Source organism: Myotis brandtii, unplaced genomic scaffold (genome assembly GCF_000412655.1).
Source record: "Myotis brandtii unplaced genomic scaffold, ASM41265v1 scaffold196, whole genome shotgun sequence".
Taxonomy (NCBI): Eukaryota; Metazoa; Chordata; class Mammalia; order Chiroptera; family Vespertilionidae; genus Myotis; species Myotis brandtii.
In genome coordinates, this window is record NW_005357311.1 from 3,163,983 (window position 1) to 3,176,899 (window position 12,917).

Here is a 12,917-nt window from a genome sequence, read left to right on the forward strand (position 1 = left end):
TTTGCCGTTGAATGACATTTCACATCCATGTACATACATTTAACGCAAAGAATGCTAACCTTAAATATGTACGAGCATTTCTTTGCAGCGAGTTTTAAGACAATTACATGGTAATTTTTCTATCAAAATCTCAGTCTTCCTAATGAAGTACATTTTATAAATATACTAGAGGCCCGGTGCACAAAAATTTGTGCACTCGGGGGGGAAGGGGGGGTCCCTCAGCCCGGCCTGTGCCCTCTTGCAGTCTGGGACCCCTCAGGAGATAACGACCTGCTGGCTTAGGCCTGCTCCCGGGTGGCAGAGGGCAGGCCCAATCCCTAGGTGCAGCCCCTGGTCGGGCTCAGAGCAGGGCTGATTGGGGAGTTGGGGCGCTGCCCCCTGTCATGCACAGAGCAGGGCGGATTGGGAGGTTGCGATGCCACCCTCAGTCACGCTCAGGGTAGGGCCGATTGGGGGGTTGGGGCACCGCCCCCTATCACACTCAAGGCAGGGTCGATGGGGAGGTTGAGGGGCCACCCCCTGTGATGCACAGAGCAGGGCCAATCAGGGGGTTGGGGCACTGCCCCCTGTCACACACAGAGCAGGGCCCATCAGGGGGGTTGGGGCTCCGTACCCTGTCACGCACAGAGCAGGGCCAATCAGGGGGTTGGGGAGCTCCCCCCTGTCATGCACAGAGCAGGGCGGATCGGGAGGTTGCGATGCCACCCTCAGTCACGCTCAGGGTAGGGCTGATTGGGGGGTTGGGGCACCGCCCCCTATCACACTCAAGGCAGGGTCGATGGGGAGGTTGAGGGGCCACCCCCTGTGATGCACAGAGCAGGGCCAATCAGGGGGTTGGGGCACTGCCCCCTGTCACACACAGAGCAGGGCCCATCAGGGGGGTTGGGGCTCCGTACCCTGTCACGCACAGAGCAGGGCCAATCAGGGGGTTGGGGAGCTCCCCCCTGTCATGCACAGAGCAGGGCCCATCAGGGGGTTGAGGAGCTCCCCCCTGTCACGCACAGAGTAGGGCCGATAGGGGAGTTAGGGCACCGCCCCCTGTCACACACACAGCAGGGCGGATCAGGGGGTTGGGGTGCCACCACTGTTACACTCAGGGCAGGGCCGATGGGGAGGTTATGGCTCTACCCTGTCACACCCAGAACAGCACCCTGGCCACATACGCAACCCCGTATTAAACAGTAAGACTAAACAAACCGCTTTTCAGCTTCAAGTTTATCCATTCTTTTCCAGAGACGATTAACTAGTGCTTCTTGTTCTTGCTCCAAAGTATTTTCAAGGTCAATCTTCTCTCGTCTCAACTAGAGGAAGGAAAAGAAGTTTTACTGAGAATAGCAGGCCACTTAAACTTTGATAATTAGATTTCTTGATTGGACCATTATGACCCCTTTACTTGGAGAAACTGCAAAGAAATGGCCAATTTTCTAGCACAGACACTTTAAATGCATCTAGTTCTTACACTCTTGAGAAAACCAAGACAGGTTCATTCTTTGATGTTAAAGCTTAATTGCTGTCTGGTACATCACTTGTTTCAGCATTTATTCAAGGCACATGGAAAATCTTCCTTTAAGAGAGTTCGGGGGGAGTTCTGCTTACTAGTCATACCAGGACTTACCTGAATGTTTGTACCCCCATTCTGCCCCCCAGTCCTGCATGTAGTTCAACATTAAAGATTACACCAACATTTATATAAATATTTCAAACACCCATGTTTGTCAATGGGTGCACATAAATATGTCCCAAGATATAAAAATAGGCACAAAATTATAAACACCAAATTCACAGTACTGGTTACCTCCGGGGAGGTAGGAAAGAAGGGAACTTTGATTTGAGGAAAGGTATGCAGTTGTGGAGGGAACCCCAAACTATTCTACTTCATAGAAAGAAGCAAACTGGGAAAAAATTCACTTAACCAATCAATATTGAGAAATATGAAAATAATGACATCAACGCCAGACACTGGTTAATAAGGAAGTAGCAGGGAACCCAGAAGTCAGAAATGTCTGCCTTTGTGAACTTACATTTTAAAGGCGTCAAGATAGTAAATGAAACAAATAAATTACATATTTGGTAGAGGGTGAAAAGGATATGAAGAAAAAGGCTAGTGAGAAAGGCTAGAAAATGCAACGATCAGTAGACTTCACAAGGACAGGTAGAGGGAATGTGCTGCATCATATTTTTGTACTTGTCTATGTATTTGAGATATTAAATAATTTTAACAGGAAGTTTCTTTAAAAAGAGAGAAAGGCTATTTGACTGCCCCTATGCTGTCCCTGCAACCAAACCCAATTCACCTTTTCCATCACCGAGTCAACAAATTATTTGTGATTGCACAGCTGCAAAAATGCCACAGTGGCAGATTTCACGTTTCCTTAGGAGGTCACAGAGGCAAGCTCCTACTGATCAAAGATCCCTGCATATGCATTAAAGTGAGACCAACACCATGTACAAAATGTAATCTTTTAAAGTAACCAAAGTAGACTTTATCCAACAGGTAAATGCGCCTGGGTCACAGAGTCAACTGAAAATACAGCTTCAGGATTATTTTCTTTGCATGAGCGGAGTAAAGAAAGGGTGGTGGGATGTCAGAGTCAGTCAGACGCATTTTGTGCTGCGAAGCTGGGAATAGGCTCATGCACGCATGCTCCTCAGAATGTTAAACAGTTCCTACCTGAAGCAATGAGAAAAGGCCTGGAAAGCCGCATAGAACTCCTATACAACTTAGTGAGATTCTGTGCTGACCACATTTTTGGCCAACCTTTGAAGTATGATTCACGGCCATTTTTTAAAGAAACAACACTCTAAGGCATTTGCCCGTGAAGGACCCTGTTCCTGTGTTTGACTAAAAGCATTATAGCGAGAACTTGGCAGGCAAGAAAAAACTCAAGTAAGGCATCATTTTGTAGTAGGGAAACTTATGTCCAGTTACGTTTCATTTTGGAGTAATCATGCACAGTGCTAACCAGTAACTCTGAACATTCAAAGCTGTCTTTGCCTACGGATAACTTACTAGACGTGTGGCTCCAGCAGGTACTCACCCGCTGTGAGCCTCAACGTCCCCATCTGTGAAAGGAGAAGGTGGGCCTACATGGTTCCTGAGGGCCCTTTCAAAGCTACCCATTCTATCATTCTCCATCAGTGTCAGTCTCAAGACGGCCGCTGTCTTTAGACTGGGCTGGCTCAGAGCTAGAAGCAGTGAGACAAATCATCGAAACCCCCCATTTCATTTCAGAGCTGAAGGAACACAGGATCTTAAGGAGAAAGTAGGATTTGGGGTAAATGATGCTATGGGTTGGGAGCCTACCTCCTTTGCCAAGAATTCTTGGGAGTAGCAGGGTAAGGAGCAGCTTCATGAGTCTGAGGGTATGAGGACACAGAGAAGAGAGCAGGACAAACGGGTTGAAAATGGACATGAATCTCAGCTTCTTCGGGCACCAGCTATCAGTTTACTGCCCGCTTCAGCAAACCGAGGCTTCCTGGGGGTGAAACTTGGGACTGCTTTACCAACTGGCTCTCCTAATTTATTCCCATGAAGTAGGCCACATAGGAGGCCCCAGCTCAGCAGCCTAGACTTGGGTGTTTCATTACAGGGCTGGCAGCGCTGTAGGAGTCCGTATTATTTAGCCCCCAAAGAGCAGGGTTTCCGGACTTGTTTTTTCAGCTTTAAAAATCTCTCAACTTTTCAGCATCTCTGGAGAGTTCGGATGGACATTAAGGGGCAGAGAAGTTAGAGGGAATGGTATTATTTATGATTACAATGAACTGCCCATTAAATTCTTTATCATACTTGACCTTCCATCTCCTGCTCATTTATTTCTACAACCTACCCATTTAGAGCCGAATACAGACACCACCAGTTCTGCCAATTCAGGCAGAAGGAGATTTCAGGTGCTTCTGACATTGTCCGTATCTCGAACAACCCTCAAATCTGGGAGAGTACTAGTATATGCTAAGTTTACAGGGTAAGTCAGAAATTCGTGCTTGAATCACGACAGCAGCCCAGTGGTGCATTGCTCTCACTATGCTGGTCTCTATCTGTAATGTGCTCCCCTGTTCCCTTCCTAAGAATATCCCAGTGCTTTTTTTATTCAATGTTCAGGCAATTGGCATCCGCTCATCCATCGCCACACATCAAATTCTCAGGCTAACCCAAGCCCCTTCTGCCTGCTTTTTCTGGGAGCATCGATGGATATAGCTGATTCGTAAACATACTCATTTGAAAGGCCGCCTTGTAATTAAGTCAGTTCAATGGACTGCCAGATTCTCTACTTCTCTTCAGTAGCTCTCCTTCTCATTACAGGTTAATTAACCTCAGACCAAGGGTTCTTATTATGTTCCCAAAATAAATACAGAGCTCCTTTAATGGATAAACTTAGTGTGTATAAATTTAGCCAACTCATCTGAATTCACAGCTCTTCCTGCCTGTGTCTTCTCAGTGGGCAGATACTGACCTCCACCAAAATAGCAAAAAAAGAGAGGGTGCAGCTGAGAGATGGCTCCCCACACTATCGGATTTCTGCCTCCTGGTAGCCTTTTCCCATTTAAAGAGAAGTATGACGCTGGCTGGGGTGGAGGGAGAGGTGGGGGGAAGGAATGCTTGGCAAGAACGTCTGATGAGAACGTTAGCCTCACCATGGTACTCAGCCACAGAATTCTGAAAGGTTTTAATGGACCTTTTCAATCTACTTTGAAAAGTTTTAGTCTAACTACCATATAATCATCATTTCTACGAGAAAATATATTCCAAACATCTGACTTAAAAAATAAATTTTGGGGTGGGGGGAGGGGGGAGAAGAGATTAAGATGTACAAATTGCCAGTTACAAAAAACAGTCACAGGGATGCAAAGTACAGCACAGAGAATATAGTCAATAATGTTATAATAACTATGCATGCTGTCAGATGGGTACGAGATTTAACAGGGTGACCACTTCATAAGTTACATAAATGTCTAGTCACTACGTTATACACCTGAAACTAATATACTGTGTATGTCAACTGTATTGCAAAAAAGTTTTTTAATAAAAAAAATAATTTTGGAAAGCAGCCTATTACAACAAATCTGAGATAATAAAGAGAGGGCCCTGGCTGGTGTGGCTCAGTTGGTTAGAGTTAAAAGTCCAGCCCAATTTCCTACCAACTTATTATGTCATATCATAGATGTCCAGAGTGGTGACTGTGGAGGTTTATCAGAATCATCTGGGAAAATAAAAAGCACAAAATTAAGAAAACAACTAAATTAAAGTCAGAAAAATGAACGCAGTTTTTGCAATGGACTGAATGTTTGTGCCCCCCCATTCATGTTGAAGCCTAAATCCCCAATGTGATGGTTTGGAGGTGGGGCCTGTGGAAGGTAATTAGGTTTAGTTGATATCATGAGGGTGGCCCCCATTATGGGATTTCTAATGACCTTTCTAAGAGTCAAGAGAGACTTTGCAGCATGCTGTTCCCTCTCATGTGAGGACGTAAGGAGAAGCAGGCAGTCTGCAACCCTGAAGATGCCCCTCGCTAGAACGCCATCAAGCTGGCACTGATCTCAGACTTCAGGACTTCAGAACTGTGAGAAATAAGTGTCTGTTCTTTATAAACCAGTCTGTGTTCTGTGGTATAGCAGCCCAAGTGTGCTAAGACAGTTTTTGTTTCTAGTAGAGACAGTAAAAGATTTTACTTAGCTCATTCCATCTTACTTTGCCAATACGTATGAGCTAATCAAGGTTTTACGTATTAAGTCCTCACTCAATGTTGTTGATTGGTTCTGTGACTTTAATCAAAACAATGCAGGCTAATAGATATAAACAAGAATTAAGTTCCTATGGCATCTCATTAACATGATCAAGGTCCGATGGTCATAAAGGACCTGCTGTACACAGGAAAGAAGTGACTAACAAGATTCATGAGGGAGCTATAGAAATATATCATGTGCAACTGACACAAAGGGGTTAGAACAATGCCCGATAGTCCTTGGTCCCTGGCAAAGCCTTCACACATTAAAGCAACAGAGGCAAGTAAGGCAAACCTTAAACACGGCCTCAGCTGGCATCTGTTCAGGTGATCGGTGGAATTGTGCTCAGCACTGGCTATTCTCCTTGGCTAGAAAACATCTGACCCTTACCTTCTGGCAAAAAAATTTTTTTAAAGAAATCAAGCAGCCAATTTGTGTTACAGATGAGTTAAGACAGGTGTTCCTAGACCACAGAGCCCCTGAGGTACCCATTGGATTAATCAAGCCGAGGCTGGTTCAGAATTAAAAACAAGTTCTAGGTCAGTGGTTCTCAACCTTGGCTGCCCATTAGACTCACCTGGGAATCTTTTTAAAATCCTGATTTCTGGGCCTCATCCTCTGGAAATTCTGTTTCTTTGTTATGGGGTGGGGCCACAACATTAGTAACAAAGAAACAGAATTTCTGGAGGATGAGGCCCAGAAGTCAGGATTTTAAAAAGATTCCCAGATGATTCTAATGGGCAGCCAAGGTTGAGAACCACTGTTCTAGGTCATCACAGTGCTGAGCACAGGAAGAGCCAATGGAAGTTTGTCAGTGAAGAATAGGAGAAAAGGAAAGGAAGGATAGTTATGTTCAAGTTTAGGAGGCTGAAAATTACAATTGAAAAGAAATTTATCTATGTACCTCAGAAATATACTGATAGAGGGAAAAAAACATGCAAAAACATCATAAAGAACTATTTATACAGCAAGATAAATAGGGTTGTCTTTTGGATGAAAGTTATATTGGTGATAATTTATATTCCTACCTTTTCCTACCCCACCCACTTTTTAAAAGAAATTTACTATTTTTTAAAAAAATATATATATATTTTATTGATTTTTTACAGAGAGGAAGGGAGAGAGAGTTAGAAACATCAATCAGCTGCCTCCTGCACACCCTCTACTGGGGATGTGCCCACAACCAAGGTACATGCCCTTGACTGGAATCAAACCTGGGACCCTTCAGTCCGCAGGCTGACGCTCTATCCAATGAGCCAAACCAGTTAGGGCGAAATTTACTATTTTTAATAAAAGAAAATACTTAAAGACATCTAATCCTAAAAAATGATAATTTCCTAATATAATTTAATAGTAAAACCCTTAATTTAGGATGTTAACTTACATATATAAAATACAGAATAAGCCCATATACTCTCACAGGATAAATGACAGCTTTCTGAAGACTGAGAATTTCTCACATTGCCCAGAGTTAAACTTCTTTATCATAGTGTACAACTGTTTTCTTCTAAAAAATTATGTTCCTATAAAAATAACTTCAGGATAACATTAATACCCCATTAACATTAATGTGAAAATGACACTATTTCATAGTTTATCAGCTCAATAAATTTTGCTTTAGTTCAGTGATGTTGAAAAATGAAGGCCTTTATGAATTCCCCACACTTATAATTACTCAGATTTATATAGTTTCTGGACTTAAGTTTTCATCACGATGTTAAACAGATGTGATACTAGGTTTATAATTCTAGGGGACTCTTTTACCAAATAATTACCATTGATGGAAAGCAGGTTTCTGCATCTTGGATGGACATCCTTTCACTACATCAAGGAAAAGTGCTTGGAAAGAAGTCATATAGTGTGTATTACAAATACACTATTACATCAGGGGCTACTATCTGTCCATTATCTAAAATAAGCTTCCTTCACAAAATAACATTCGGGAAACTTTTCTTAATGTGCTTTATCTAAAATGAAAGTTCTTGCATAAAAGAAATCATTTCTTTCTAGTCATGACCATACCCATCCCACTTCTTTGCATAGAGTTGTTAGATTTATGACTAACTTTCATTCACTAGCCATGGTTCAGCGAAGGGGAATGCAATGCCTCTTCTAAATCATCAACCAAATTCTTATCTTGGTCATAAAGAAATAGACTTTGTTGATTTCGAAATTACAAGCAACTAGGAAGTCTGGGTTTAGTATCTCTGGGTTTTATTACCCTTGCTGCAGCACAACAATGTCCTCCAACTTAACAGGCAGTCTCCACCCCCAGTGCTTTACCAGAAATGCACACTGTCGGATCATGATGAGGTTCCTTTTTACAAAGGAAACACATTTAATATTTTCCCGGCCATCGTGTAAGGTCGTCTGTACAAATTGATCCACAGGCAAGTGGTATCTGATGCTTCAAAACAGAGTCTGACAAGATGGAACACAGTGAGTCTCTGTACTTTGAAATGAGGTACATTGAAATGAGGTCCAGGGAAGGAATTCTAGGGATTGGGGGAGGGGGAGGTCGTGGTGGTGGTGGTGGTGATGGTGGTAACCACATCACGTAGAGATACTTGTCTGTGTCCCTGACAGAGCTCAGAGTCTACTTTCAAAGGTCTGGAGTTTGGACCCCTCGGTTGGCTTCATGACCTCCTGACAGCTCCTGGATTACAAAGCAAATCCACCGCAAAGCGAGCCTGCTGGAGCTTCAAATATCGCCCAGTGCCCCTAGTTTACCTACTTCCCGGGCACCAAATCCCACTAACTTTTCAGCTCTGCGCTGAGGCGTTTCCCCCTTCAAACAAACAGTAGGCAGAAAGCTTGTACCCAACCTTCTCAAGTCACCCAAACACCCTCAAGGATTTGCTACAATCAAATTCCCACTGAGTGGACTTTGGGGTTGACTATGATTATGTCTGGCTGTGCCCCCAATGCAGCTCATCTGAATGTGCACACATAGGTTATTACATTTTACCAAAAACAAAATTAAAAGCAGGGCAGCAAATTATAATACACTGCTGTTAAAGAAAGGAGGAGGAGGAGGAGAATAGAGAACAAAAATAAATAGCAGTTATTTGGGGGGGCTTGTAGTCTAGGTAATGTTTTATCATTTTTGTACTATGTTTTCCAAAGTTTCTTGAAAAAGCAATAGATTACTTTTAAAATGCAAATGTTTAATAATAAAGATTCCAAGACTTCCATAATTTGAGATCAGTATTTGAAATCTAATTTCAAAGCAAGCATAGTGCTCATTAAATTTCATGCCCTTAATGCAAGTGAAACCTCAAGGAACTTGGTTGTTCTTTGAAAAGAACAAAAACAAAAAAGGCACACAGACACCAGCAGGTGCTGCCCAGAGCTATTACAACAGAGTTCTCCCACTGCCAGGGGCTACAAGGGCAGCTGTTAGCATGAATAAAATGCTTGAAAACCCAGTATGGTCACACTACCCATGAATTTAAGAAATACTTTGTTCCACCACCACCACCACCACAACAAAAAATCAACCAAGGACACAAATCTGAACATGAGCCACTGGCCACTCAATTCACAGCTTAGTCACCAGGACACTCAGATTATCTGTGTAACTCACTAGAGTCAGCTACTAAAATAAGTAGCATCTGCCTTGTATGGAGACTGACTGTGATGTCAGTTTGGTTTGAACAAATTAACTTCCAGACAAGTAAGGCAGAGCCCACCTGGTAGCCTTCACTAAGAACCCCTGTTCTAAGAGCTAGAAATCTAAAACTTTCCTTTCTTCCTCATAGAACTTAAAATATACCATGCTTCCTGAGAGAGAGAGAGAGAGAGAGAGAGAGAAAACATAAACCTTGTCCTGAGGATTGCAAGACATTATTTGAAGCCCCAGCCTCTGCGACTTGGTGAGAGACATTGGGCCAGTGGGTGTCGCCCCTGCAATGCCCCTGGAAGCCAGAGTCTTGTCAAGCGTCGTCGGCTGATGTTGTCTGCTGGCTAAAGGTAATCACTGGGCACCTGCCAGCAGAGGCATGCATGAGCCTTGGTGCAGTTCCATGGCAGCCTTCTGCATGACCCTCACTATAAAGGCAAGCTTGTGCCCTCAAAGTCCCTATACACAGACTGCCAACCCCCCTCCCCGCCCCTTCTTTCCTTGTCTGGCAACAAAGAGAAGGGATTCAACTTCAAATCTTCTTCCTGGGTTATTTTCTCTGTTCTCAGCATCTCTATTCTCCTCTTCCATTCAGTCTCCTCTCACATCCCTGGTTCCCTGAAACAAGCTGGACTTAGCTCATGCAGTAACTGCACTCACTTTTTACTGCATTCTCCTCTTCCATTCCTGTCTCCTTTCACATCCCTGGTTCCCTGAAACAAGCTGGACTTAGCTCTACCAGCCCGTGTGTATCAATTAACAAACAATCAAACCCAGCACCAAGGAGCTTCAGGTCCTCCTCAGCTGGTATGGGGAACGGGGTTGCAATGGGAACGCTGCTCCTCTCCACAACACTGCACAGAGCACCGCTCGTCATTGTCCATAGGTTCACTGCCCTCCCTAGACCAGCCTCCGTGAGGCCAGGGACCTTTCTCAGCAGTTTGTGGCAGATGGCAGGCACGTAATCACGGTGTTGAATTAATGCAGGATATGTGCCATACAGGTGCACTGACCGTAGCATGGACAAAGAGGACGTCAAAGTGGTGGGATCACAGATGACATCTGAGCACAGAGATTCATAAACAGGTAACCAGGTGAAGGAAGGTGGTGAGACATTTGAGGCTCAACTGATATGCATGCACATTTATATCCTATGTCATCTACCACAGACATTAGGTGGAATCTTCCATTATTAATGGCAGCAGCTACAATTTTTGGAGCACTGACTAGATGTGAGTCACCAGGGATATGGTGGTGAGGTCAACACCTACCTCTACCTTCCAGGGGATTTAGAGGGAAGACACAATTTGTTTAACTGTTTGCTAATTACTATTTGTGTACCAAGTGTTACAAGAGAAGGACTGAATGCTAGCAAGTACTTGACAGCACAGACCCCTGAGTGACTGGGAGAGGGGCGTCAGTTAGATGAATGAGGATGGGAGTGGGAGGGAGAAAGTAGCCCAGGCAGAGGAAACAGGTCCATGGAGATCTAGGGCAGGAAAGCACTGGGCACATCAGAGCATGTTTTTCAAACTGCAGGTCACAACCCATTACTGGATTGTGAAATTAGTTGAGTCAGTTGTGACCTACATTTTGCTAAACATGAAATAAGGTTGAATGGAAAATCAGTGCAAAGCACATACGGTTGTTGGATGAAACTTGTCCCAGTCACATATACAGTTACAAAAACATCAGTGCCCTGGGTTGCCACGTAAACTTCTTTCTGGCTGTGTCACTGCAACCACTGTGCAACACGCATGGAGAGTGAGGAGCGGCACAATGGAAGATTAATCCTCCCAACCAGCCTACAGGTTAGGGATTATGTCTGTTTCACAGCAGAGACCCAACTGCTTGCCTGAGATCACCCAGCTTATCCAGATGGGAGGAAGATTTGAAGCTAGAGAAGAATTTCCCAACTACACAGGCTAAAATACTGTCGGTACAAATGGGTGCTAATGAGTGGAATTACCATTTCAATTCTAAATCCAACCTGTAGATATGGGTATCTGTGCTTTAAAGGACATCTCGGACAAGAAAACATACCCCAAATGACAAGATTAACTGAGAAAACGACCCTGGCGTGTCTGGTACATGGCAGGCAATCCTGCTCGTCACATTAAGTGTTTGCCGGATTGCACCGCCAATTCTCCACTAGCTGATTCCAGTATTTTTCTATTGTACTACCTAATAAAGGGTTAAGTATGCAGTCCACCCGTTTCTGGCTGCTGTTTCCTTCTTTCCCATAAGATAATTTTCTGAGCCAAGTGCACAGAAGGCCCTCACATCTGCTGGGCTGAACTTAATTTAATAAATAAACAAATGCATGCCTCTTAATGCTAGTTATCCTTCTCCAGAGAAGAAAAACCCTTCCTAGTTGGCAGAAATCATTCAGATCAAGATTTGTTGACATAGAGAATATTCCAAGTTCTAAATGTTCTTACCTAGGAAAATGTGAACGCCAAATAAGCGACTGACAGTGAACACATACTTGAACAAGTCTTTAAATCATGGCCACCACCAGTGTTTGTTCCAAGCCCCCAGGAGCACTAATGTCCTGTTGACTAGATTAATCCAGTTCATTACACTAATGCTAACTATCAGTGCAGCAAAGGCCTCATACTTTCACATTATTCTGAACATGCTTTTCTACATTATTTTCAGAATGCTAAATAAATGCCCAAAAGGTAGCTAAAATAAATGGTTAAGAACTTCTTAGCCGTGCAACTTGAGGAAACCTCTTGTTCTCCGTCTGGGTTTCCATTTCTGAAAAAGCAGTGTAAGCAGGTTAGGCCACTTACAAGCCAACTCGGTCTACCATCAAGTGGCAAGTCACATGAAGCCACCTCCACTGCTTTTTCAGAGGCGAGGGGAGCAGGAAACTTGTCCCAAAGCCTGGGAGGAGACCCGAAGCCCCTGCCTCTGGATTTCCTCATGATTTCCCCACTGTCTCACGTCTCCGCCAGGGTCTGGAGACAAAGATAGTCCTTCCCCAATTCATAGGATTTTAGTTTTCCAGGTCTAAAATCCTATGGATTCATATATTGCAAAACACCAACAGAACAGACCATTTATAGCACAGAGACCTTGATGATGAAGCTTAACATTCCCTACTTGAAGAATGAAAGGATCTACGAGGAGAATAAATGCTATCTGACTAAGTGTCCATGCCGAAGGCCTGACTTTTGGAGAGAAATTTACGAGGGCCTTCTGCCTTGTGAGTTAATTGGGGCCTACTTTTAAAAACAGCCCAAGACGGAGTCTCAAACCCTGTTAACAGGGAGTGGGCAAGTGCCTACTTGTTGGGGTCCTGCCCCAGCAGGTCCAGGGATTCCCAAAGGTGTGGACGGAGTCGGCAAAGGAATGACACAGAGGCAGCGTTCAATTGATCGGCACAGCGAGGTTCTCTCTTTATTCTCCTGTTACATCTGTATTTATACCATTTGATTTTAATCCTATCCATTCTATTCCAAAGGTTAGGGCATTTGTTATCTCCATTCCAAGGTCACTACTCTATTGTTCTGTTAAGCTACAAGGAAGTAACTGAAGGAGATTATCCTAAGTAAAGATTATGTAG

The 12,917-nt window shown here is 43.8% G+C and overlaps 1 protein-coding gene across 1 annotated transcript in view; it reads right to left on the minus strand.

Moving 5' to 3' along the window:
• Positions 1-12,917, minus strand: part of CCDC6 (coiled-coil domain containing 6) — a 107,757-nt gene that overhangs the window by 23,564 nt on the left and 71,276 nt on the right. Inside the window, exon 4 of the mRNA XM_014538716.1 lies at positions 1,198-1,301. Within this exon, the coding sequence (XP_014394202.1) occupies positions 1,198-1,301 (104 nt within the window). The remainder of the gene's footprint in view (positions 1-1,197; positions 1,302-12,917) is intronic.